At 40.6% G+C, this 25,549-nt stretch overlaps 2 protein-coding genes across 31 annotated transcripts in view; one reads left to right on the forward strand and one right to left on the reverse strand.

The window, feature by feature from the left end:
* The window catches only part of LOC114644948 (uncharacterized), a 427,949-nt gene that overhangs the window by 191,620 nt on the left and 210,780 nt on the right, over positions 1 to 25,549 (forward strand). The gene's annotated exons all lie outside the window — the stretch shown is intronic.
* LOC114669713 (stonustoxin subunit alpha-like) overlaps positions 1 to 25,549 on the reverse strand; it is a 99,996-nt gene that overhangs the window by 58,781 nt on the left and 15,666 nt on the right. Inside the window, exon 3 of one of the 3 annotated variants that reach the window (XM_051925784.1) lies at positions 22,691 to 25,466. In XM_051925784.1, coding sequence (XP_051781744.1) covers positions 22,691 to 25,466 — 2,776 coding nt within the window. Of the gene's footprint in view, positions 1 to 21,955; positions 25,467 to 25,549 lie in introns of those variants that run through there. The other 2 variants (XM_051925785.1, XM_051925783.1) reach the window with 2 other exon arrangements.

The raw sequence follows: 25,549 nt of genomic DNA on the forward strand, positions 1-25,549 counted from the left end.
CAAATGCGGCACTCAAATCTAAGAGGATGAGAACAGATAAATGGCCTCTGTCTGCATTTACCCGCAAGTCATTTACTACTTTAACGAGTGCAGTTTCTGTGCTGTGATTTGTTCTAAAACCTGACTGAAATTTATCAAGAATAGCATGTTTATTGAGGTGCTCATTTAACTGCATAATGACTGCCTTCTCTAGAATTTTACTTAAGAAAGGCAGGTTAGAGATGGGTCTATAATTTTCAAGAGAAGAGGGGTCGAGATTATTTTTCTTAAGTAGGGGTTTAACTACCGCAGTCTTAAGACAGTCTGGGAAGACCCCCGTATCTAATGACGAATTTACTATGTCAAGAACATTATCAATAAGCACACCCGATACTTCTTTGAAAAAATTTGTTGGTATTGGGTCAAGGGCACAGGTGGATGGTTTCATTTGAGAAATTATTTTATGTAAATCAGGTAAATCTATCCTAGTGAAAGACTCTAATTTATTTATTATGGAGTACTGGGGTTTCGGGGGATCCTTAGTGTTGGGGAGATATACTATGTTATTTCTAATATCATTAATTTTCTGATTGAAAAATACAGCGATAGCCTCACAGGTTTTACTGGAAGTACTTAGAAGGCATTCCTTTGAGTTACCTGGGTTTAACAGATGATCAATTGTCGAAAATAACACTCTGGGATTACTAGCATTGTTATTTATAATCTTAGAGAAATAGCAGCGCCTCTCAAGACGGACTGTGTTATTGTATTCTGTTATTTTAACTTTTAATATCTCATAGTCAATAGTTAGTTTAGTCTTCCTCCATTTACGCTCAGCTCTACGGCATGTTCTCTTTAAATCAGACACTCTTTGGGTCTTCCAAGGTATAACAATGCTATAAGATTTTTTAACTGTCTTTTCAGGTGCAACTATGTCAACAGCAGCCCTCACTTTAGTATTAAATCTTTCCACCTTACTATTTACATTCTCCTCGCTATTATAGTTGGCACTATAAACGGACTGATTGGTTAGAATGTTTGTAAGTTTTAAAGTTGCTGATGAGTCAAAGAAGCGTTTTTTAACAATATGCTTCTCATGAGTGTTTTCTATCATTATTTCTATATTAAAAAGTAGAAGAAAATGGTCTGATAGACCCGTATCAATGACCTGCTTTATATCAACTTTTAGTCCTTTAGTAATTACTAAGTCTAACGTATGACCTGCTTTATGTGTATGCTGATTAACGAGCTGTCTCAAATCAAAAGAGTCCATGAGGTTCATAAATTCTTTTACTTTTTGGTCACATTGATTAACTACATGAAAATTAAAGTCGCCGACTATTAAGAGTGCGTCATAGTTCGTAATTAAGATTGACATCAAGTCAGAGAATTCCTCAAAGAAAGACGCGTTGAATTTAGGAGGTCTATACACGGATAATACTAGAACGTGAGAATCTCCCTGAATAACAATGGCGAGATACTCAAAAGACTTGAACTTACCAAAACTGATATTTTTACATTTTAACCTGCTAGAGTAAATGTTTGCTAGCCCTCCACCTCTCTTTCCTTGGCGATCAGCACGAGTAAAACTGTAATCCGGAGGCGCAGATTCGATTAAAACAGCTGCGCCATCTGAGCTAAGCCACGTTTCACTTAGTGCAATAAAATCTATTTTTTTTTCACTAATAATGTCGTTGATAAAAAACGTCTTGTTAGTTAAAGCTCTAATATTTAATAGTGCCATATTCAATGTTTCGGAGGAGCAGAGATGAATACTATGTGCGTTATTGATATAGGGAACAGGAATTAAGTTATTTTTATTAGCGCCGCTCTGCGTGTATTTTTTATTTAATCTATGATCTGTTTTTACAGTTTTAATACATTGTTCACCTAAAGTAGTAACTTTAATTAAATTATTGGCGTTTATGCCGTATTGCCTAGATTTTCTATGTGCATTAAGATTGGTTATTACAGTATTTATGTTGCGCACTTTTATGAAAGATTTTTTTAAACAATTATCATGACCAAACACAGGAGTGGCATTTCGGAAGGGGTTAAAAGCAGAGATAGATAGTCAAGATAAACGAATTACCTTCGCTATGTTTTCGGAGAGGACCCGGGCGCCGAAGCTGTTCGGATGCAGGCCATCTCGCTTGAAGAAACGCGGTCTTTCCCAAAAGAGATCCCAGTTGTTAATGAATCCGATGTCTTGATTCTTGCAGAAGCCCTGCAGCCAGTTGTTTAAACCAAGCAGACGACTGTAATACTCGTTTGATCGTCTGACGAGAGGGAGTGGACCCGAGATGAATATCTTTGCCGATGGGGTCCTCTCCTTTGTGTCTTTAATTAATGCAGTGAAGTCTGCCTTGAGGATCTCCGACTGTCGGTGCCTTATGTCGTTTACGCCAGCATGTATAACAATGGCTCCAACTGCCCTGTTCTTGTAGATCGCCGGCGCACGTCTCGTCACATCTCGGACACGAGCACCGGGAAAACAAGAAACAAAAGATTTTCTATTAGGGCAAGTGATATTGAGGTTCCTAACAATAGAATCACCTACCACAATTACATCACCAGGTGCTGAAGGCGAACTGGGGACGCTTAGAGGGTCAAACCGGTTCTGGGTTACGATGCTTGCCTGTGCCGATGGAGGTGTTCTGGCCTTGAACCCCCGCCTGCATAGCTGAAATACACCGAGGTCATCATCGGTGTCGCTCCTACGAGGCGTGGGGGTGAAGGTGACTTGCGCGGCACAACGCGGGGTTGATGTTACGCCGATAACAGATGGCGAGGACGGTTTATCCAACAGCCGAGCCTTCAGATCTCTGAGGTATCTTCGTCTGGACAGAAGATTCTGAATCTGTTCATCGAGTGCCTGGAGTTCCTCGACTACAGTTGCAATGCGATTCACCTCACTGTCGGCCATTGTCCGCTTCTGCTTTGCTTCCGCTTCGTGCCCTAGGAAAAATGAGAGAGAGAGAGAAGGTGAGACTTACCCAATGTATATATGTATGTGTGTATATGTATGTGTATATATATATATATGTATATGTGTGTATATGTATGTGTTTATATATGTGTGATATGTGTGTGTATATATATATATATATATATTTGTATATATATGTAGATGTGTATATGTATATATATATATATATATATATGTGTATATGTACATATGTGTATATATATGTTTATGTGTGTGTGTGTATATTATATATATATATATGACAACAACACTCATAACAGTGACAACACAATTACATATATATATATGTACATATGTATACATATATCTGTCAATGTATTTTTGTATGTATGTCTAGATATATATGTAGATATGTATATATATGTGTATATATATGTAGATGTGTATATATATATGTAGATATGTGTATATATGTAGATATGTAAATATATATGTATATATATGTGTCCATCCATCCATCCATCCATTTTCCAACCCGCTGAATCCGAACACAGGGTCACGGGGGTCTGCTGGAGCCAATCCCAGCCAACACAGGGCACAAGGCAGGAAACAATCCTGGGCAGGGTGCCAACCCACCGCAGGACACACACAAACACACCCACACACCAAGCACACACTAGGGCCAATTTAGAATCGCCAATCCACCTAACCTGCATGTCTTTGGACTGTGGGAGGAAACCGGAGCGCCCGGAGGAAACCCACGCAGACACGGGGAGAACATGCAAACTCCACACAGGGAGGACCCGGGAAGCGAACCCAGGTCCCCAGATCACCCAACTGCGAGGCAGCAGCGCTACCCACTGCGCCACCGTGCCGCCTCATATATATGTGTCTGTATGTATATATATATATGTGTGTGTGTGTGTATCTATGTATGTATGTGTGTATATATATGTATGTGTGTGTATCTGTATCTATGTATGTGTATATGTATATATGTATATGTATCTATGTATGTGTATATGTACATATGTGTGTATGTATGTGTGTATATATATATGTTGATATATATATATATGTAGATGTGTATATGTATATATATGTACATATGTCTATATGTAGATATGTATATATATGTTTATGTGTGTGTGTGTGTGTATAGCAACACTCATAACAATGACAACACAATTACATTGACAATCATGTTACATTATTTTTAAAATGTTTCCTTTTCTTTTTCATAACCTCTTTAACACACTACTTCTCCGCTGCGAAGCGCGGGTATTTTGCTAGTTTCTGGATAAAAAGTGTATTCTGGAAAAATTCCAATCCAGATACAGATGTTCTTACAGCAGTGAAACATCCTTGTTAAAGGTTTACGATGACCTCCTTTTCCCAACTGCTAATGCTCGTGATTCTACCATTCTTGTACTGTTAGATCTTACCTCAGCTTTTGATATTGTGGATCTTACGATTTTTATATCCCACCTTGAACAATATATAGGCATCCAAGGTAATGCCCTGAAATGGTTTAAATCTTATCTAAGCAATAGGAGCTTTTCTATTCATTTGAATGAGATCACATCCTCTGTAGCGCCTCTTACTTGTAGGGTTCCAACCTTGGACCAGTTCTCTTTTTGACATGCATGTTACCTTTAGGCTCCATTGTTAACAAGTATGGCTTCTCTATGCTGATGACACTCAAATATATTTGCCACTAAAATCAAAGCAAGAAAATACAGACCATGTGTGCATGAATGATATTAAAACCTGGATGGCATTGCATCTTCTTAAACTAAATGATAATGAAACTGTGATCATGGTGTCCAAAAGTTAAGAAAATTTGAGTGTCTCTGATGTTGCTCTTGGACCCCTTGCCATATACGTATCATAAAGCTTCAGTTAGGAGCCCAGGCATGATCTTTGACAGATAAATTGTGAGGTTAAATTAAGCTTTTTCCAGCTGAGACATTAAGGTAAAGGCTTTTCTTTCTTTCAGTGATCTTGAAAAGGCCATCCAAGCTTTTCTAACATCTCATTTGTACTATTGCAGTGCTTTGTATGTAGGTGTTGGTCAGGCCCTGTTATGATGCCTACAACAATTCCACAACTTTGCTATTCGCTTATTGAATGGCTCTCGTAAGCGTGGCCATATTTCACCAATACTGACCTTGCTTCATTGGCTTCTGGTCCGTTTCAGAATTGATTTTAAAATTCTATTTCTTGATTTCAAATGTTTGAATGGATCAGCCCCATCTTGCCTCTCGGAACTTCTTCACTTGTATGTGCCAACAAGATCCCTGTGGTCTACTAGCCCGATGCTCTTAGTTGTGCCGAGGTCAAGGCTGAAGCAAAGGAGGAATTGGGCGTTTGTGGTGGCTGCTCCTTTTCTCTGGAATGGCTCTCCTTATTATATTAGGTCTGCTCCAACACAGGCCATTTTAAGTCATCATTAAAGTCTTATTTCTTCTTGCTGCCATTTGACCCTGCAAGAGGTTGACATTGTTTGTATATGTTGGCTCATGTACATGCATGATTAGAAATATGTATGTATGGGTGTGGGTTTATCTTTTATGTAATGGCTGGTTATTCTTGTAGTTTTGTGCTGTGTACATACAGTATATTTGAACTGCTTCTTTTACCCTTTCTTTTACAGCACTTTGGTTCAGTTCTGGCTGCTGTTGTAAATGTGCTTTATAAATAAAGTTTACCTTGCCCTGCTTTATAAAACACTAGACAAAGAGCCCGTTTCGACAACGTAAGATGAAACAGGCACAAGTGGAATAGTAAGTAATAAGTATAAGCACCACAAACCTGATATAGGTGTATTGAATGAATGCATAATTAGGCCTGGAGCTGTAGTCGAAATCGCCTTTCAGGCCTCTAGAGCTTTAATCGAAGTCGCCTTTCTCTTTGCATTTTCGCGGCCGTAAATCCGCCGCCTGCTGCAATGATGGTAGACGTCGCCTTTCTTTTTGAACTTTTGCCGTCATAAATCCACTGCCTGCCGCGATTTTGGTCGAAGTCGCCTTTCTTTTTGAATTTTCGCGGCTGTAAATCCGCCGCCTGCCGTGATGTTGGTCTTGTAAGGTTTTTCGGACAGCTGCGCAGAAGGCGACTGCGCATTCGGCTTCGGACACACCCACACACCAAGCACACACTAGGGCCAATTTAGAATCGCCAATCCACCTAACCTGCATGTCTTTGGACTGTGGGAGGAAACCGGAGCACCCGGAGGAAACCCACGCAGACACGGGGAGAACATGCAAACTCCACGCAGGGAGGAACCGGGAAGCGAACCCAGGTCCCCAGGTCTCCCAACTGCGAGGCAGCAGAGCTACCCACTGCGCCACCGTGCCGCCTCAAGAAATTGTATAAGGCGAAATAAAGAACAACAACAAAAAAAAGACACGCAGCTTTGGTGGACTGACAATGTTAAACTGGCCCCTGGTCTGTGTGTGTGTGTGTGTGTGTGTGTGTTCACACTGTGATGGGCTCTCACCTTTTCCAGGGACTGATTGTTCCTGCCTTGCACCTGCAGAGGCAGAATAGAAATTTTAATTTTTTCTAAATGCAAATCTGAGACATAGCTAAATGTAAAGCTAATATGACAAAATCTTTGTTGTTAAAGAAGAAGGGCAGAATTAATAGAAAATGCAAATGTAAGAATATTATTATTTTTTTTTATATAAATGTTAGTGTTTTAAGGAAATCAGTTTAAGTACTTTTATAATATGATTGCCCGTTTTACATGAATGAAACAAATGAACAAATCTTAATGAAAACGTAAAAGTTCATATCATCTGTATTATGTTTATATGTTCATTCTGGGCAGCACGGTGGCGTAATGGTAGCACTGCTGCCTCAAAGTACGGAGAGAAGGGTTTGTGTGTGTTGGTTGCATGTTCTCCTCATATCTGTGTGGTTTTCCTCCCGGTGCTCTGGTGTCTTCCCAAAGACTTGCAGCTTCTTTGACAACACTTTTCAATGTCATGTAGTTAAAAATGGAGCCCAGATAATCTTGTGGTGGTTCAAAAGCTTTATAAACAGGGAAGTCCAACTCAAGTGATGAAAAAATGGCATCAACTGATACGCGTCAGTGATGACAGGCCTGTGACTAACTGTTGTTCACATTTCTTAAATGTAACATTTTTAAAAGAAGTTTTCTGTCCCCTTCATTTTCAACACTCTTTTGTGATGTAGACTTTATTTTAAATGGATACATTTGCATGTTTGCCCATTAATCTAAACTCAATAACCCATAATGACAAAGTGAAAACAAGTCTTTAGAAGGGTATGCAGATTTATTAAAAATCAAAAACTGAGACCTCTCCTTAAGGCAGTATGCAGACCCTTAATTCAGTACTCTGTTGAAGCCCCTTTGGCAGCAAATCAAGATGGCTAATCTTCAGTAACTTTGCAACCCTGCATTTGGACAGTTTTTTTTTCCCCCCCATAAATCATCAGCAGGACATCACTTCTGTTGGACTCCTCTGTCTGTGATGGTCCTTTGAGTCACCACAAGTCTATTTGGGCTTAGTTTTTGGCTACATGATATTATAAAATGCTATTAGCAAACATGGATTTTACTGTATTAATATATGCCACTGCATTTTATTTTACTAATAATATTTATTTTTTTTTTTAGATATGAATTATTATGGAAAAAAATCATTAATAGATGTGTGGTATCTGTTTCATGGAAGAAGCAAATAAATAATAAAAAATTATCCCAACTTTTAAAACAGTTTAAGAAGCCCCTGAACTCAAATGACAGTGACGCCTTGTTAAAAGCCGGTAGCGCTTCTGCCTCCGCTCCATTGAGTTATTAGCAGGAATGGCACAAAAAAAATGAAGGCACTTGCACCTCTTGTCCACTAGATGTCCTCAGTAAGTAAAGCTAACAGCGCGACTTTGGGATGTGCGGTAAACCACGCGTTATTTTGATCCTGACTGTCAGAGTCAAATCCCCAACATGAAGATTCAATAAGCACGTTGTGAAAGAGCCAAATGATCAGTAAAAAAAAGAAAAAAGCTGACGTCTGTTAAGTTTATTATCACGTGTCTTACAATGGAAATAAATAAACACAGAGATGATAGCTAAATGATAGCTTTGGACTGGCTGCGGTGTGGACAGGAACCTTGTACTTATAAAGACTGCCTTCATTATGACATCTTCAGTATTTCAGTAATCAGGCCCTTAACGATTTTCCTACTGTGTCCCAGTGTTCTTCATGAATTAATTTTAAAGTCACAGTCTTCATCCACTGGACTAATTCCCTTCCTAATTTTAAACACTTCAGTCAGGTCTCATCTTAATCTTTTTTTGTTTAAACTTTAAAGGCTTAGCTGTTTTACTCTTTCCTCATAATTCATCCCCTGTAGCCCTGGAATCAGCCTGGTCGCTCTATGTACTTTAGACCCTACATAACTGAATGAATTAACTTAACTCTGTCCATTTCATGGAACTTAGCCCTGATGTCCACAAGATCATGTAGTTAGTACACTGAATCTTCAACATTTAATCAGTTTTGAGCATCAAGTATGGCTTATATACGCATGCAAAACTGGCTGTTTGTACTTGTTTGTTGCAGATGGGCAAAGACACATTTTGTTTCCATTGATTTCCAATCATTCTTCTTAGGATGATTACTTAGGTTTATTTTCTGTGTTGTCCCCAAACCCCCTTTCCAGTGGCTGAAAGTTTGAGCAGACATAGAGTAGTCTTGTAAGGGAAGGAAGGAATGACCGGCCTAATCTTCCTAACATTGTTTTGGGTTTCATAAGAGATGCACAACAGGCAGTGTCCCACCAAGCATTGTTGTTACACGACATGATTTTAGTCTCTGCAGGAATACTCTGGGAAACTCTGAAGGCGTTTTTAAGAGGACAGATTATCTCATAGCTTTCCCATAAAAATAAATGGGAGACCAAAAGGTGTCAGAGTTAATCAGTGAAATTACCGGAAGAGATCAAGAATACAGCAGGTCTCCAAATGAGACACTTTACACACTTTGCAATCAGAACTCAACCTCTTGACAACAAAAGAAACAGAACAACTTAACTTTAAATCGTGACATCATTACTATGAACACAGAGAGAAGGCTAATAAAATCTTAGATCAACAATTCCACAAGCAGGAAGTTTGCAATACAATAATGGTAATCACCAACACAAATCACTGACCATAAAAATATAACACACATGTTTAGAGAGTACTATACGTCCTTATATTCTACTCTCTTTAAAGAAGACAAGACAATCTAAACAGTTTTTGATGCATTACAGATACCACAGCTAGATAAACTGAATAAACCTCTGACACTCTCAGAACTACTAGACACTATAAACACACTTCAGAGTGGGAAAGCAGCAGGCCCTGATGGTTATCCAGCTGAATTTTATAAAAAAAAAATCAATTAAGTTAGCTCCACTATTATTAGCAACATTTATAGAAAAAATATGTTCTCAGTTGTAACCCTCCACGTGCGTCTCTGACCAGTACAACAGGCTTTTTAAAAGAAATCTCTGATGTTCTTATCGATGTTGTACCTGACATAGTGAACTTATCGTTAGATACAGGGGTCTTCCCTGAATGTTTAAAGACTGCAGTTGTTAAACCCCCCTGCCCAAGAAAAGTAATCTCGACTCCTCTGTCTTTGACAATTTTAGGCCAATTTTTAACCTGCCTTTCCTAAGTAAAGTTCTAGAAAAGGCAGCTATTAACTCTTTGAGGGCTGAATTATAGTTTTCTGTAAAGCACACAATGGTTTCACACATAAATTAACATAAAACATCTGTTGCTATGTGCTGTTGTTGGCGCATGTTTACCATTACAGCAGCAGGGCGACGGCAGTGGTCTCAATGTGACACAATCTGGTTTGTACCTCTTGTCATCATAAGTGGTGGTCCTCCCAGGTAGATTGCTGCTGTAAGGGACCGATCAGAAGATGCCAGCACCTCACTTTCGTTTTTGATATCCACCTCCAGATCACTTGCATCAAACTCAGAGTCTGACAAGTAAGAGTCCTATTCAACAAAATTATGTAAAACGTTCACGGAGTATTTTGCTTTGCACATTCGCTTTGGACTCTCGCCAGATGTTGATGCCATTTTAGAGGTTGTTTGCTCTTCGCTACTCCTGCACGCGTAGGGAATCGAGGTTAAATCAGCAAAGCTATGTACAGTAACTCTCCTTCTAGCAAGGAGAGTTGAGCTAAAATGTAAAGGTGAGTTTTTTCATAGTTTACAGCAAATTACCGTCCTCTACCCCTGAATTTTGACAAAAGTCGACATCAGTTCTAAAAGAGTTAAGCAGCTCAATGGTTACGTGAATAAACATTTTATTTATAATAAGCTTAAGGCAGATTTTAGAATAAATCATAGTACAGAAACTCAGCTGGTTAAAGTAGTAAATGATTTGTGAATTAATGTGGTCAGAGGCCATACTTCAGTTCTTGTTCTCTTAGCCTTGAGTGCAGCATTTGACACCATCGATCACAGTATTCTTAAAAATCACTTTAGTCAACGGGTGAGCCTCATAGGCAGCAACTTAAATTGGTTTCAGTCTTACTTAACAGGTAGAAAATTAATTGTTAGTTGTGGTGATTGTACTTTGGAGATATATAATATTGTATATGGTGTGGCACAAGGGTCTATTCTGGGTCTACTGATTTTGTCTATCTCCATGCTTCCATGAGGTCAGATTATCTCAAAGCACAAGGTGAGCTATCACAGCTATGCAGACGACACACAACTCCACTTATCACTAGCACCTGATGACCATGATGCTCTTGGCTGTCTGATCCAATGTCTTAGCAGTATTTCAGATTTGATGAGTAGTAACTTTCTTACATTAAATGAGGAAAACACAGGAATCTTAGTGATTGGCAAACATGGATATAGTGAGAATATTGGAAGTAAACTTGATCCCTTAGTTTTAAGAATATGTCGGAAGTAAAGAATTTAGAGGTTAACATCATCCTCTGACCTAAACTTTAAATCACACATTAACCAGATTATTACAACTGCATTCTTTCACTAAAGGAATAAAGCAAAAGGTAGATCTCTAATAGCTTTACAAGACACTGAAAAATTAGCTCGTACTTTAATTTTTAGCCGAGTAGATTACTGTAACGCTCTCCAAACAGGACTACCTAAGAAAGACATCAATTAGTTGTAATGAGTGCAGAAAGCATCAGCCAGAATCATAATTAGAAAAATAAAATTTCAGCACTAACTAACTAACTAACTAACTAACTAACTAACTAACTAACTAACTAACTAACTAACTAACTAACTAACTAACTAACTAACTAACTAACTAACAGCCATGTGTGGTGGACTCCCAGATTAAAGTGGAAAAGGACAAACAAGCTGTAATGGCCTTTACTTCACTTTTGCCGTGTTGACTTGTCTCGCTCAATTGGAAGAATCCTCGCTCACCTCTTTTACGTCAGTGGGTAACTGATGCTATACACTATTTAAAATTGGAAAAAAAATCAAATTCTCACTTAGAGGATCTATTCAAAATTTTTTAAAACTTGGCAGGATTTAATCAATAACATTTTAGAATAAGCATTCATATTGGGGGAAAGGATTCCTCTCCCACTTTGCTACTTTTAAGGATCTGCTCTGGTTGTTGGCTTTCTTCTCTTTCTCTTGGGTTGGGGTTAAATACAGGTTTGTTAAGTTTGATTTGATTGTATGGAATGTTACTTGCTTTTAATAAAATAAATACAAACTGTGGCGGGCGGCTGGGTCCCATGCCCAGCTGGGACGCCCCTGCTGCATATGTTCCAGGTGAGAAACCATGGGCAGCTCAATACCTCCCCCAAGGTGTTTGGTGGCAGCTTCCCTGGCTGACGGTGATGCCTCAACATTCTGCAGGGCTCCATGGGAGATGGAGTCCTCCACAGCCCGGTTGGGAGCTGGGGTGGCTGCCAGGGGGTGCTGCATGGATTTCACAGCCCAGCTGGACAAATCTTCAGCCCTACCCGGAAGTGCAATTGGAACCAGGTGGTCAAGCACCTGGAACACTTCTGGGTGGGCTATAAAAGGGGCCAGCCACCACCACTCAGTGGCCAGAGTCGGGAGGAGATTACAGAGCTTCAAAAGAGGAGTGGTGGTGCCAGAAGGGTGTATTTGTGGTTTTGATTTGTGCTTACTTGGACTATGTTGTGGCTGAGGGGTTCATGGGGAACACGTGCCCTCCAGCTGAAGAAAATAAAATCTTTTAGTGTTTTTACACGTGCCTCAGTGTGAGTCTGTGATGGGTCGGGTGCAATACAGCATCTATATCACAATACATACATACATACATAAATAAATAAATAAACTTTGCAGGAAAGATGTTTAGTTGATAGAACAGTTTGAACCCACTGTTACCATTAATAATTTATGTCTCTGTGATGTTTAAGTATAACTAATTTATTTATTTTTAGTTGCAAATGTATTTAGCTTATTATAAAAATGCCTGCTAATTGAAAGCTAAGCACTGCTTACAATACTGTAGACCACTGTCGGGCAACCGGAGTGCGCCGTGGAATTTTCTTGGGGCGCCGCGAAAACGTTTGTAAAATATTTAAAATTGCTAGTGTTTTTGAACTTTTGGTTGATTAAAAAGATAATGTTTTAAAAAAAATATTTTATGTTGGAAAAACAGATAACGGTTAATCAGATTGTTGAATAAATGAATGTATTTATTTTGAATGCAAGTTAAAATTTTCGCTGTTCACCATTCATCATAATATCAACATCAGCAGTGTCAAAAATACATCTCGTGAGACTTAAAAAGTCTCGTTGTTAGAAGATCTCGCTCACTGTGCGGATAGAAATGAAGTCTAAGAAACGTGAGAGACTTCAAATGATTGACAAGGAAATGCGCGTCTGTCTTTAATAATACATTTTATTTATATAGCGCCTTTCCCATGCTCAAGGCACTTACAGAATATAATAAAGAACGGCAGAATATACAGTATATAGCATTGTACAAACCAGATAAATAAATAAAGAAGATTAAGACAGTGAATTCTGAAAAAAAAACAGACAACATAATTGATGGTCTCGCACACACATACAGGTTACATTGGCATCTTGACAGAGAAGTAAACTGAGAGAAAGGTAATAAAGTCAAGTCGAGCTAAAAGCCTTCCTGAACAGACGAGTTTTGAGTTGTTTTTTAAAGGAATTCATGGAGTCAGCTGACCTGATTAATTTTGGTAGGTCATTCCAGAGTCTGGGCGCTATACAGCTGAAGGCCCTGCTGTCACCCATGGAGTGTAGATTAGTGTGGGGCACAACAAGATTACCAGAATCAGAGGACCTTAGTGGGCGGGCAGGCACATAGTGATGGAGAAGGTCACTGATGTAGTTTGGTGCGAGGTTATTTAAAGCTTTGTAGGTTATTAGTAGGATTTTATATTCGATTCTGTAGGACACAGGGAGCCAGTGAAGACGGAGCAGGATGGGTGTGATGTGCTCGCTGCTGCTGGTTCGAGTAAGGACTCTTGCAGCTGAGTTTTGAATAAGCTGGAGCTGTGATATAAGATTAGAAGGGGCACCTGCCAGTAGGGAATTACAATAATCGATGCGGGATGTGATAAAAGCATGGACAAGTTTCTCAGCATTAGAGAAGGAGAGGAAGGAGCGAACACGGGATATGTTACGGAGGTGAAAGTAAGAAAGTTTCTTAATGTGATTTATGTGGGTGGAATAAGTGAGGGAGGAATCAATAATGACACCAAGATTTTTTACAGTAGAGGCAGGTCTGATGAGATCACTGCCAAGATGGACTGGGAAGGAGCTCATTTTATTAAGTTGCATTTTAGTCCCAATTTGCAGGAGTTCAGTTTTATTGCAATTTAATTTTAAAGAGTTCTGCTCCATCCAGGTTTTAATTTCACTAAGGCAGGTTGTGAGCTGAGAAAGCTCTGATGAAGTTCCACTTTTAACATTGAAGTAGAGCTGGGTATCATCTGCATAAAAATGATAACCCAATCCATAACTACGGATAATATGGCCAAGGGGAAGCATGTAAATACAGAAAAGCAGAGGACCAAGGATAGAGCCCTGAGGGACTCCTTGTGTGACTGGCACGGAGTTGGATCTGCTGTTGCCAAGACTAACAAACTCTTGCCTATCAGTCAGATAGGACTTGAACCACTGGAGGGCAGTGCCAGAGATACCCAGCATGTTCTCCATTCTGAACAGTAGGATGTCATGTCTGACTGTGTCAAATGCTGCACTGAGGTCTAACAGAATTAATATGCTAGTTTGTCCAGAGTCTGCTGCCATAAGCAAATCATTGGTTACCCGTAGCAGAGCAGTTTCACAGCTGTGCTGCGCCCTGAATCCAGACTGAAAGGGTTCCATCAAATTATTAGAGGTTAGGTAATTGGTGAGTTGGGAAGCTACAACACGCTCAAGAACTTTTGACAGGAAAGATAAGTGGGAGATAGGCTGGAAATTGTTAAGATTGTCAGCATCAAGGCCAGACTTTTTTAACATTGGGGTTACAGAAGCAATTTTAAAAGTGAGTGGCACGGAGCCAGTGTCAAGGGATGAGTTTATTATTGTTGTAACAGTCGGGATTATGGCATGAAGGCAGGATTTAAGTAGTGTGGTGGGGGATGGGGTCCAGTACACAAGTAGTCGGCCTCATCTTACAAAGCAGGTTATTAACAAACGCAGAGGTGACTGGTGAGAACTTAGAGAAGGAGCTGGATGGAGTGGGAAAACAGGGAGAGATATAAACAGATGATATATTTATGTTAGTTGAATTATTTAGATCTTTAATTTTGTTACGGAAAAAGTGGAGGAATTCCTCACAGACTTCAGTAGAAGAGGTAGTTGGACCAGATGCGGGTTCGAGTAGTTTATTAACTACAGAGAACAAAACCCTTGGGTTATCATGGCCACTTTCTATTATTCTGCCATAATGGGTGTTCTTGGCAGAAGTTAGTGCTTCTCTGTAAGCTCTTTGGTGGTCAGAGAAAGCCTGGATGTGCACGGTGAGGCCAGTCTTACGTGACATTCTCTCAAGGCGTCGGCCAGCTGCTTTCATAGATCGCAATTCTGAGTTATACCAAGGAGCTGAGCGCTTAAAGGAAACCTCCTTATGTTTTAAAGGAGCTGTTTTATCTAATGCTGAGTGAAGGGCTGAGTTATAGTGGTCAACAAAACTATCTAGTGTTGGTGGAATAGGTGCAGACAGTAAAAGATCAGAAATGGATCCAGAAAGGATAGAGGGACAGATATTTTTAAGGTTTCTGTAAGAAATTTGTCGTTTACAGGTAAGAGGTGGGATAGGTAATGAGACAGTGAAAAATACTGCTTTATGGTCAGAGAGTCCCAAATCAGTGCTGTAAATGTTGGCAACAGATAGTCCAGAAGTGCAGATCAGGTCCAATATATGACCGCCAATTGATCCTCGCATCAATCTCATATGTGCTGAAAAACAATCTCAACGTTCACATTAATTAAATTTAAGATTTATCCTTTGATTCCTTTATTAACAAAATGTCTTTCAAACTTGTAAAATTAACTGTTTTTATTGGCGATTGTCCATAGATTGTGTCGTCACGACTTTATTTATGGGCAGTCCCTCAGGTGCGCCGTGAAAGAAAATTTTTGGACTTAGTGCTCCACAACTCGAAAAAGGTTGCCTTTCACGGCTGTAGACAATGAAGAGCGAGAGAGAGAGAGGTTAGGAGCGCGCACTGATACAGTGCACTGCCGCACCCACCACACAACAAACCAACCCAGGATCCCAGGTTAGCACCCGAGTAGACAATGAAGCATGTCTTAAAACTGCACTGGCTTTTGACAAACTGGTGCATGTTAGAAATCTCTAGAGAAGAGAAACTGGGTATCCATAAGAATTTGTGTTTACCTGGCAGGTTCATTCTAGAATGAAAGTCTCGAAAGTCAACACAATGATAAAACACCAAAGAGGGTTTTGGAAAGACTTCCAAAAGAAAAAAACAAAGACATCACAAAATAAAGAAAGCTCTGAAGTGGGAATAGTTTTCTCTATAGGGTTCCCTTAGTTATATCGACCATTAGTATTGAATCAAATAAAAAGCAAAAAAAAACATAAAGAAAGAAACAACTTGATTTATTGTAGACACTGTGCTTTACGTGCTTTTTGTGCGTTTGAATCTGTATATACTGTATATAGAAGAGGCCTTAGCAGTGTAGCAGTTGCCGTCAGTACCTGCAAAGCGTAGCATATACTGTAGTTGCAATGTTTCAGTAATGGTGTAGACTTGTAATAAAGTTCACTTACAGAACCCACAGTTTGTTCTTATTTAAGCAAACAAACAACGCAGCCTCTGGGGTATGGCTGCAGTTTCTTCAGCTTTTGAGGTTTGCTCATTTATCAGCAAGCGTTGGTCATCTAATGGTTTGGGTGACATTTTCAAGGGAAGTGAGCAGTTCCTCTACATTAAAAGTCTGCTGCCGTGTTGAATTTTCTTCACAGCTCACTTTTAAAAGCTGGCTTACTGATTTATCCCAGTCTTCCACTTTTGTGGAGGCTCGGACCCTTCTTTCATTTATCTGGCATGCATACAAAATTTTGTTAGTCATGCCTCTTCGGCTATTTCCATTTTGTACATGCCTTCTAAACCTGTATGTATCACGGCCAAACATGATCACATTTTTAATTGCAGTTAAGAGATTTAGAAGGAACAATCCCTTGAATTTGATGTCACATCCCATAATTGTCACTTCCAAAAGACGAGTCTCGCAGTATTCTATAATTTTGCCTGGGCGACTGACCTTTCTTTGTTTTATTTTGTGCGCTTCAGCTACAGCCATAGCAGGGTCTGTACGCACAGCATATCGCCGGTCCAGTGCTTTGCACAATAACTCACACCAGGACCCAATTTCCAAAAAACTCTCTTTATATCTATGCTTGAGTAGGATAAGTTATAATTTTGTGGATGAAGAATGATTTTTCTCCCTCTGTAAATTCTGGCACATATTCTAGCCTTTGCTAAATATTTCTTACATTTAGATAGATAGATAGATAGATAGATAGATAGATAGATAGATAGATAGATAGATAGATAGATAGATAGATAGATAGATAGATAGATAGATAGATAGATAGATAGATAGATAGATAGATAGATAGATAGATAGATAGATAGATAGATAGATAGATACTTTATTAATCCCAAGGGGAAATTCCCATACTCCTGCAGCAGCATACTGATACAAAAACAATATTAAATAAAAGAGTGATAACAATGCAGGTATACAGACAGTCAATAACTTTGATAATGTTAACGTTTAGCCCCAACCCAAACCCCCCGGGTGGTATTGAAGAGTCTCATAGTCTGATGTATGAACGATCTCCTCAGTCTGTCAGTGGAGCAGGACGGTGACAGCAGTCTGTCGCTGAAGCTGCTCCTCTGTCTGGAGATGATCCTGTTCAGTGGATGCAGTGGATTCTCCATGATTGACAGGAGTCTGCTCAGCGCCCGTCGCTCTGCCATGGATGTCAAGCTGTCCAGCTCCGTGCCTACAATAGAGCCTGCCTTCCTCACCAGTTTGTCCAGGCGTGAGGCGTCCTTCTTCTTTATGCTGCCTCCTCAGCACACCACTGTGTAGAAGAGGGCACTCGCCACAACATAGATAGATAGAACATCTGCAGTATCTTATTGCAGATGTTGAAAGAAATCAGTCTTCTAAGGAAGTATAGCTGGTTCTGTCCTCTCTTGCACAGCGCATCAGTATTGGCAGTCCAGTCCAATTTATCATCTAGCTGCACTCCCAGGTGTTTATAGGTCTGCACCCTCTGCACACAGTCACCTCTGATGATCACGGGGTCCAGAAGGGGCCTGGGCCTCCTAAAATCCACTACCAGCTCCTTGGTTTTGCTGGTGTTCAGTTGTAGGTGGTTTGAGTCGCACCATTTAACAGTCCTTGATTAGGTTCCTATACTCCTCCGCCTGCCCACTCCTGATGCAGCCCATGATAGCAGTGTCGTCAGTGAACTTTTGCACGTGGCAGGACTCCGAGTTGTATCGGAAGTCCAATGTATATAGGCTGAACAGGACCGGAAAAAGTACAGTCCCCTGTGACGCTCCTGTGCTGCTGACCACAATGTCAGACCTGCAGTTCCCGAGACGCACATACTGAGGTCTGTTTGTAAGATAGTCCACGATCCATGCCACCAGGTATGAATCTACTCCCACCTGTGTCAGCTTGTCCCTAAGGAGCAGAGGTTGAATAGTGTTGAAGGCACTAGAAAAGTCCAGAAACATAATTCTTACAGCAGCACTTCCGCTGTCCAAGTGAGAGAGGGATCGGTGTAGCATGTAGATGATGGCATCCTCCGCTCCCACCTTCTCCTGGTATGCGAACTGCAGAGGGCTGAGGGCATGGCATACCTGTGGCCTCAGGTGGTGAAGCAGCAGCCTCTCCATGGTCTTCATCACATGTGATGTCAGAGCAACAGGCCGAAAGTCATTCAGCTCACTAGGACGTGATACCTTTGGGACTGGGGTGATGCAAGATGTTTTCCAAAGCCTTGGGACTATCCCCTGTTCCAGGCTCAGGTTGAAGATTCGCTGTAGAGGACCCCCCAGCTCCGATGCACAGACCTTCAGCAGTTGTGGCGATACTCCATCTGTACCCGCTGCTTTGCTGGCACAAAGTCTCCTCAGCTTTTTGCTCACCTGCGCAGTTGTAATTGTGGGTGGGTTTGTCTCTCCTATGCTGGTATCAGCAGAAGGATGGGTGGAGGATGTAGTACTTCGAGGTGAGAGTGGGTTAGGATGGTCAAACCTGTTAAAGAAGTTGTTCATTTGGTTTGCTCTCTTCACGTCTCCCTCGATGGTGGCATCCCGCTTCGAGCTGTAGCCAATGATGATCTTCATCCCATCCCACACTTCCTTCATGCTGTTATTCTGCAACTTCTGCTCCAGCTTTCTCCTGTACTGCTCCTTCGCCGCCCTAAGCTGGACTCTGAGTTCCTTCTGCACGCACTTGAGCTCATGCTGATCACCGCCTTTAAAAGCCCTTTTCTTCTGGTTCAAAAGGCCCTTGATGTCACTTGTAATCCATGGCTTGTTATTAGCAATGCAGCGTACTGTTCTTACTGGAACTGCAATGTCCATACAGAAGTTGATGTAGTCGGTAGTGCAGTCAACAACCTCCTCAATGTTCTCACTATGTGATCCCTGCAGGATATCCCAGTCTGTAGTTCCAAAACAGTCTCTCAGAGCCTGCTCTGCCAAAGGGGACCACTTCCTGAATGAGCGTGTGGTTGTAGGTAGCTCCCTCACTCTTGGTTTGTAGTGAGGCTGAAGCAGAACCAGGTTATGATCTGCTTTCAAATTGATTTGGCAGGTTAAGTACTAAGAAGTCAAGCACAGTGACACCTTTTATTGGTGTCACACACGTGCTCATGAGAGGCAGCTAAAGGGCTTGACTAGGGACAGTTCCGAGACATACCTGGATGTGGCAGAGTGCACTGACTCTTTTTCTCCCTTGCCTGCAGACCATTCACGGGAGATTCCACCTGGTCCTCTTGACGTCACTTCCGGGACCGAGCCTTGAAGTAGACCTTGCCGGCTCCGACCCCTGTGATGTCACGTCCAGGCTCGAACCAATGGCTGAAGACCTACATGACTGCACTTCCTGTCTTCCCCTTTAAAAGCCTCCACCTTTTTCCTATTCCCTCAGTTCTGTTTGGACTTGGTTTTGTGCACATCAGTGGTGTATTATTTTAAAAAGCAACTTTGCAGCCAGGAAACCAAATTATACGGGTGGCTGCCTCAAACCGTTATATGACTCTGTGTCGAGTTTGTGACATTGGCTAACTAATTTTAATTAAATTATTTTTAGTTAGCCAAGAAAAGCTTTCATTTTGCTTGACTTCTTACTACATTCATAATGGCTAACACAGGACAACATCCTAGTACTATTTGGCAGGTTAAAAAATTCAAAATAGCTCGCTATCTCTCTGATTTTTATTAAACCTACCTTTGTCTTTATGGCTGGCACATTCTTGTAGTGAGGTGCACGACTGAGCAGAGAATGCGGCCAAATACAGAGAGATCCTTGAAGAAAACCTGCTCGAGTGCATGCCCACCTCAGGGGTGACAGACAACCATTTCAGTATGACAATACAATACAATACAATACAATACAGTTTATTTTTGTATAGCCCAAAATCACACAGGAAGTGCCGCAATGGGCTTTAACAGGCCCTGCCTCTTGACAGCCCCCCAGCCTTGACTCTCTAAGAAGACAAGGAAAAATTCCCAAAAAAACCCTTGTAGGGAAAAAAATAGACGAAACCTTGGGAAAGGCAGTTCAAAGAGAGACCCCTTTCCAGGTAGGCTGGGCGTGCAGTGGGTGTCAAAAGAAGGGGGTCAATACAATACAATACAGTCCACAGAACAGAACAAATTCTCAATATGGTAAGAAATAAAAAATATAAATTTTAGAAGTACAGAGCAGAATTTAACAGTAGATGATATATCCCATAATAAGATTTGGATTTGTGTAGAGTCCTATGACAAGAACATGAGATCAGGGCTGTTGGAATTAAAAGAGAATTTTAACTCTGTAATTTAATTATCAGCTGTTCCTTTGGCAATGCCAATAATTAACTAAATAATTTGGTAAAAGCTCCCATTTTATTTTCCTTAACTTTCTCTGTAGTAGGCGGTCTCCTGCCTGTCTTAGTCTTTTAAGAAGGTTACTGAAGTCCACTTGTTTTAAGAACCAGAATAAAACAATTTGTTGATAAACAGAAGGATTATAGAAATATTCATCCATCCATCCATTTTACAAACCGCTGAATCCGAACACAGGGTCATGGGGGTCTGCTGGAGCCAATCCCAACCAACACAGGGTGCAGGCAGAAAACAAACCCTGGGCAGGGCGCCAACCCACCGCAGTTATAGAAATATGATAATTGCATATTTATTGACATATAAGACAAGCTGTAAGACAGACAAACATCTAACACAGGAGAGGCAGGTTGTTTACTGCCTATTAGGAGTCCTGATTTATCGTGGCACTGATACAGTTTTACAGGTTCAAGCGGAGGACCCTTCTTGCGTTGGAGTGCACTGTTTGTCTTTTCTACATGGCCCTTTGCCCGTGGAGTGGTGTGATGCTGCCTTTCTCAGCTCGTTTTTAGATCCTTCTCTGGCAGAAGCGTGTAGGCACTGAAGTTCCCTTCTTGAAGTTATGGCTGCTTCTCAGTCTGGGCTTGGTCACTGGCACAGAGCTCAGCTGGGAAGAGTGAATCTTAGAGCTCATTCAACTCATCCAGCTCCTAGGCTCTATGGGTAATAGCTTCCATCACAAAGAAAATTTGTGAACCCTTTGCTCCACAGAGAATTGATGGCTTCTCACCTCAAGTCTCCAATAAAGAGTGTATTTTGAGTCTTTATTTCTCCCCAAAGGAGACAGAAGAGATTAATGTAGATGGTTTTGAAGGAATATGAAACCTCTGGTGGTTGGATCGAGGTCCGTTCCAGTTACACATCTCCAGTCTCTCCTTATAGGTGCCTTATTTTTTCCATCATATCCAGTCACAGTTCAGCTTAAAATGAACGTCATTTTGGGTGCCTTTTTGTCTGAAGGACTTTCTACGAACTCTGGTTTACACCTTTTTGTTATCAGATGTGGAACAGAGCTGACCAAAGTGTTGGTACAAGGTGCAGTGCAGCCATTCACTTAGGAATACAGGTTGGGAAGTAGAGCTGAATTTCTAAATAAAATCTGCTGTCTTGACAGGCCTTGTGTGCCACTACAGGCCTAAATGAATGGGCAATGCCCACTTTGTAATTCACTTTCATTAGTCTAGACTGCCTTTTTGTGGAGACAACTTTCATTTTTGCTATTTTAATTGGTGGTCTGCTGTCTCTACTAACATTTCCTCTTTTTGTGGTTAGGCAAGTTACTTTTATAGAGATCAGAAGTTACAGTTAAATACAAATAGTCAAAGTTACACTTCAATGCTGAACTTTCTTCCAAAAAGGCTTTTTAATAAAATAGTTAGAATAAAAAGAAAGATAAATAAAACGCACTTTAACATTCTTTATCACATCATAATTAAATCATATTCTCTTAACAGATGTCTTCAGTTGAGTGATAACAAAGGTCCAAAAACAGTTATTCAGTAACCGAGATTGAACCACATATAGCAAATTTACTATTGACAATTTTTGATTTTTTATTCAAAAGGTCCGCTTTGTAACTTTGATATTCTGTGGGCACAGTGTCTCTGACGATTTTCTCTTTTGACTTTTGGTTTCGTGACTTGGTGAGAGTTCTTCATTTCTACTGAGATTTGCTATTATTTCTGCCTTTTCTTTCACTTCCCGCAGTGACTTCACTCGATCCATCCATCTCGGCTTTCCTTCTTGTTCTTCAGCCTGAATGAGGAGCTCAATGTACTCTGGAGAGGAGAGCGGGTTTGGTCTGAGGGCGATTTCATCAAGTCGTTTAATACTTTCATGAGACTCTGTAATAAGTTTGTAAATCAAGTTTGTCACATCATCCAGTTCATGCTGAAGCTGATCAAACAGTTTCTCAGTTGTCATCAGTTCCCCTTGTGCATCTTCATATTTCTTCTTAAGCTCATCATACGTCTTTTTGACTTTTTTTGTTTCATAGATGAATCTGTGCTGTTGGTTGGAGTGAATATTCCACTCACACTTACCGGGACAAATAGTGCAGACTCCATCCTTCATAACAGCACATTCGATCTTATCGTAATCATTTGGTAACCCACATGGATAATGACAGGTGAAGTTGCATTTCTGGCAGTTAGTGATGAACTTGCCGGTGCCTGCAATGCTCTCTCTTATTGTCTCTGTTTCCTCCACTTCATACTCAAAATCTTTGTTGCTCTCTATGTCAGTAATGTGCTTATTTAAAATGTCACGGGTCTGTCTCATTTCTTCACTTTTACTCAGTGCATTACTAATTTGAGGCCGCAGTCCATCCACTACCGTCTCCAAGCGCTTGCGCTCTTTAAGCACCTCTTTAGTTAGTGCTAAACTTTTAGCATCCATCGTCTCTAAGGTCTCAAAAAAACCCTCCATGCTCTTTGCACCCATGTCCCAAAACATTTTGTCAAACATCAGACCATCACTGCTATTACTCTTGTCATTATTAGCAAAAAGGGCCGAATTATTAAATTTGAAAAATAAAGGGCTCCCTTTCTCATCTTTGGGGAACAGTATGTTAGAGTCCTTGATGGCATCCAGAACCGGTGGACGCTGTCCATCTGCAAATGTGATCAAGACCAGGATGTTATTGGCTATGTCTTTACCAAAAATGGACAAAATGGAGTCAAAGACGTACTTCTGTGTGTGTGTGAGTCGAGCTTGGGAGGCCTGAACTACAAAGCAAACCGCATTAATATGCTGGACCCCCTGTGGAGATGAAAAACATTCTCGTATCTGCTCAGTGATTTGTTTGTCCCGATCAATTCCTCTGGTGTCTCCAAAACCTGGTGTGTCGATTATAGTGAAGGAGTATGGTACCTTGAAACAATCCTGGTAGTTCATTTCATAGGCAGTGACGGCAGACGTCTGGCTTTCAGCTTGACTTCTAGATGTTTCTTCATGGATTAACTTGAACCTGAAGTCATCCGCCCACTGGACACCTAAGATGTAGTTGACCATTCCATTGATCAGGATGGATTTGCCAGAACCTGTTGCTCCAAGGACCATAATTGATTTTGAAGGTTTGATGGATGTTCTGTTTCCAAAGGGAAATGTTTCTATCTTCTTCACAGTATTTATGTACTGTGATTTCAAAGGCAAAAGATAAAGTCTTAATTTTCCACCTTTCATCTCCTTACATTTGTCTTTTATAGCATGTCTTCCCGTAGGCTTTATAATGGGCAGTGTCCTCACTTCAATCGTATCACTGGCCTGACTCACACCAACTTCACAAACGGCTCTGTGTCTGAGATGATATGTTGAATCTGGATGTAACTTTTTGATGGTATATTTTTTATCAGTTGTGTTCACAGTCTTCCACTCTTCATCTTCTAGTCGCTTATACTCCACTCTGTACCCTTCTAAGTCACACTTTGGTGGTCTTAACTTTAGGGTTACACTGTCTTCTGTTTGGGAGTCAACCACAAGAGTCTCAGGTTTTGATGTAAGCTGAAAGTTGTGATTGATGAGATGCCCACATTTATACAAATAGATTGTTGCCCCAAGATATTCACCATCAGGCTTTGACCGGACGAGAAATCTCGTTGTCTTGCTACTTTGGTTAATTTCAGCAAACTCAATGAAACGCTGGGAATGCTGTCTGAAATTCTGGATGATTAACTCTTCACTTGGCTCTGACAGATGATATGAGGACTTTCTAGAAGGGGCTTGAAGATAGCGTTCCATTTCTGACATGTATGACTGACACACATGGAGTGAAGTGAACGTCAAACAGACAATATTTTTAATACTAGTATTGTAAATTAATGTATCCAGGTCATTTATAACAATATCAAGTTTTATTTCATTAATTCGATTAAAGAAACTTCTGAGCATAGTGATTTCCTTTTCTCTTTTATCCAGCCATGTTGTTATGACAAACTTCTTAAATGGCGACTCTTCCTTCTTCTTCAGAATGTTGGCCAGCTCTCCTTCACTTGCGTCACCCCCCCTGATATTTGGCAAGATCCTTGCCAGTTCTTTTTGAAAGGTATTTTTAAATTGATTAAGTATTGATTTGAAGTCATTTGCATTTTTCCTAATTATAGTAAAGTTATTGACAACACCGTCCTTCATGATGTCATTACACCTCATGATGTGCTCGTCTAATTCCTCCAGAACCTCCTGAGATTTGGACACGAGTGCCACACTGATCTCTTGTACCAGCTGAGCAGCCTGTGAGTTGAGATGTTTCAGCGGGTATAACCAGACCTGGACGGGCACAGCAAGCTTGTCATCTTCGTCAATATGCTTTGGCAAATTGTTGTAAATCTGCATGGCATCCAGAAAACTTGTAGGATTGTGATCAAGGAGAAAATCACCATAGAATGTGAAGTTAAGATGATCAGCGGTTTCCTTGTCAGCATCTGTCATTTTAAGGGCTCTTTTTCCATCTACGGAAATATATTTTTGAATTAATGTTTCTAATTTTCCTTTACTATGTTGGTTCTCTTCCTCTTTAGAGTCCCATTGATCAAAAACAAAAAAAGCCTGAGCTCCATACAACACACCTGTGACAACATGGGTGGCCGATTTCTGCTCAAACACTTCTGGATAGACGACGTTCTGATTCCCCAAGTGGCTCATGGTGAGCTGCTCCATTCTGGTGGTTGTGCTGTAGTGCAGGGTGACCCTGGACTGTCGTTTGGATGATTTGGTGTCATTGAGGTACTTGGCAGCTCCATCAACCTCAATCAAGCCACACAAGAAGCTCGCTTTAAGAGATGTTGTCATATTTAAGATGGAAGTTTTCTCATCCAAGGAGTCCAAAGTGATGATGTTGACCTGCGTGTTCTTCTGGGGTTTCATTTTGAGGTCTTTCTTGAGGTTTTCCAAGTCCCATAGAGTGACATCTGGTGATTAAAACAAAATTAAACAAACAAAAAAATTGTACTTTGGTCAAACGTGGATCCCAAAATATCACCGCAGTTGGTCT

Source organism: Erpetoichthys calabaricus, chromosome 4, assembly GCF_900747795.2.
Source record: "Erpetoichthys calabaricus chromosome 4, fErpCal1.3, whole genome shotgun sequence".
Classification (NCBI taxonomy): domain Eukaryota; kingdom Metazoa; phylum Chordata; class Cladistia; order Polypteriformes; family Polypteridae; genus Erpetoichthys; species Erpetoichthys calabaricus.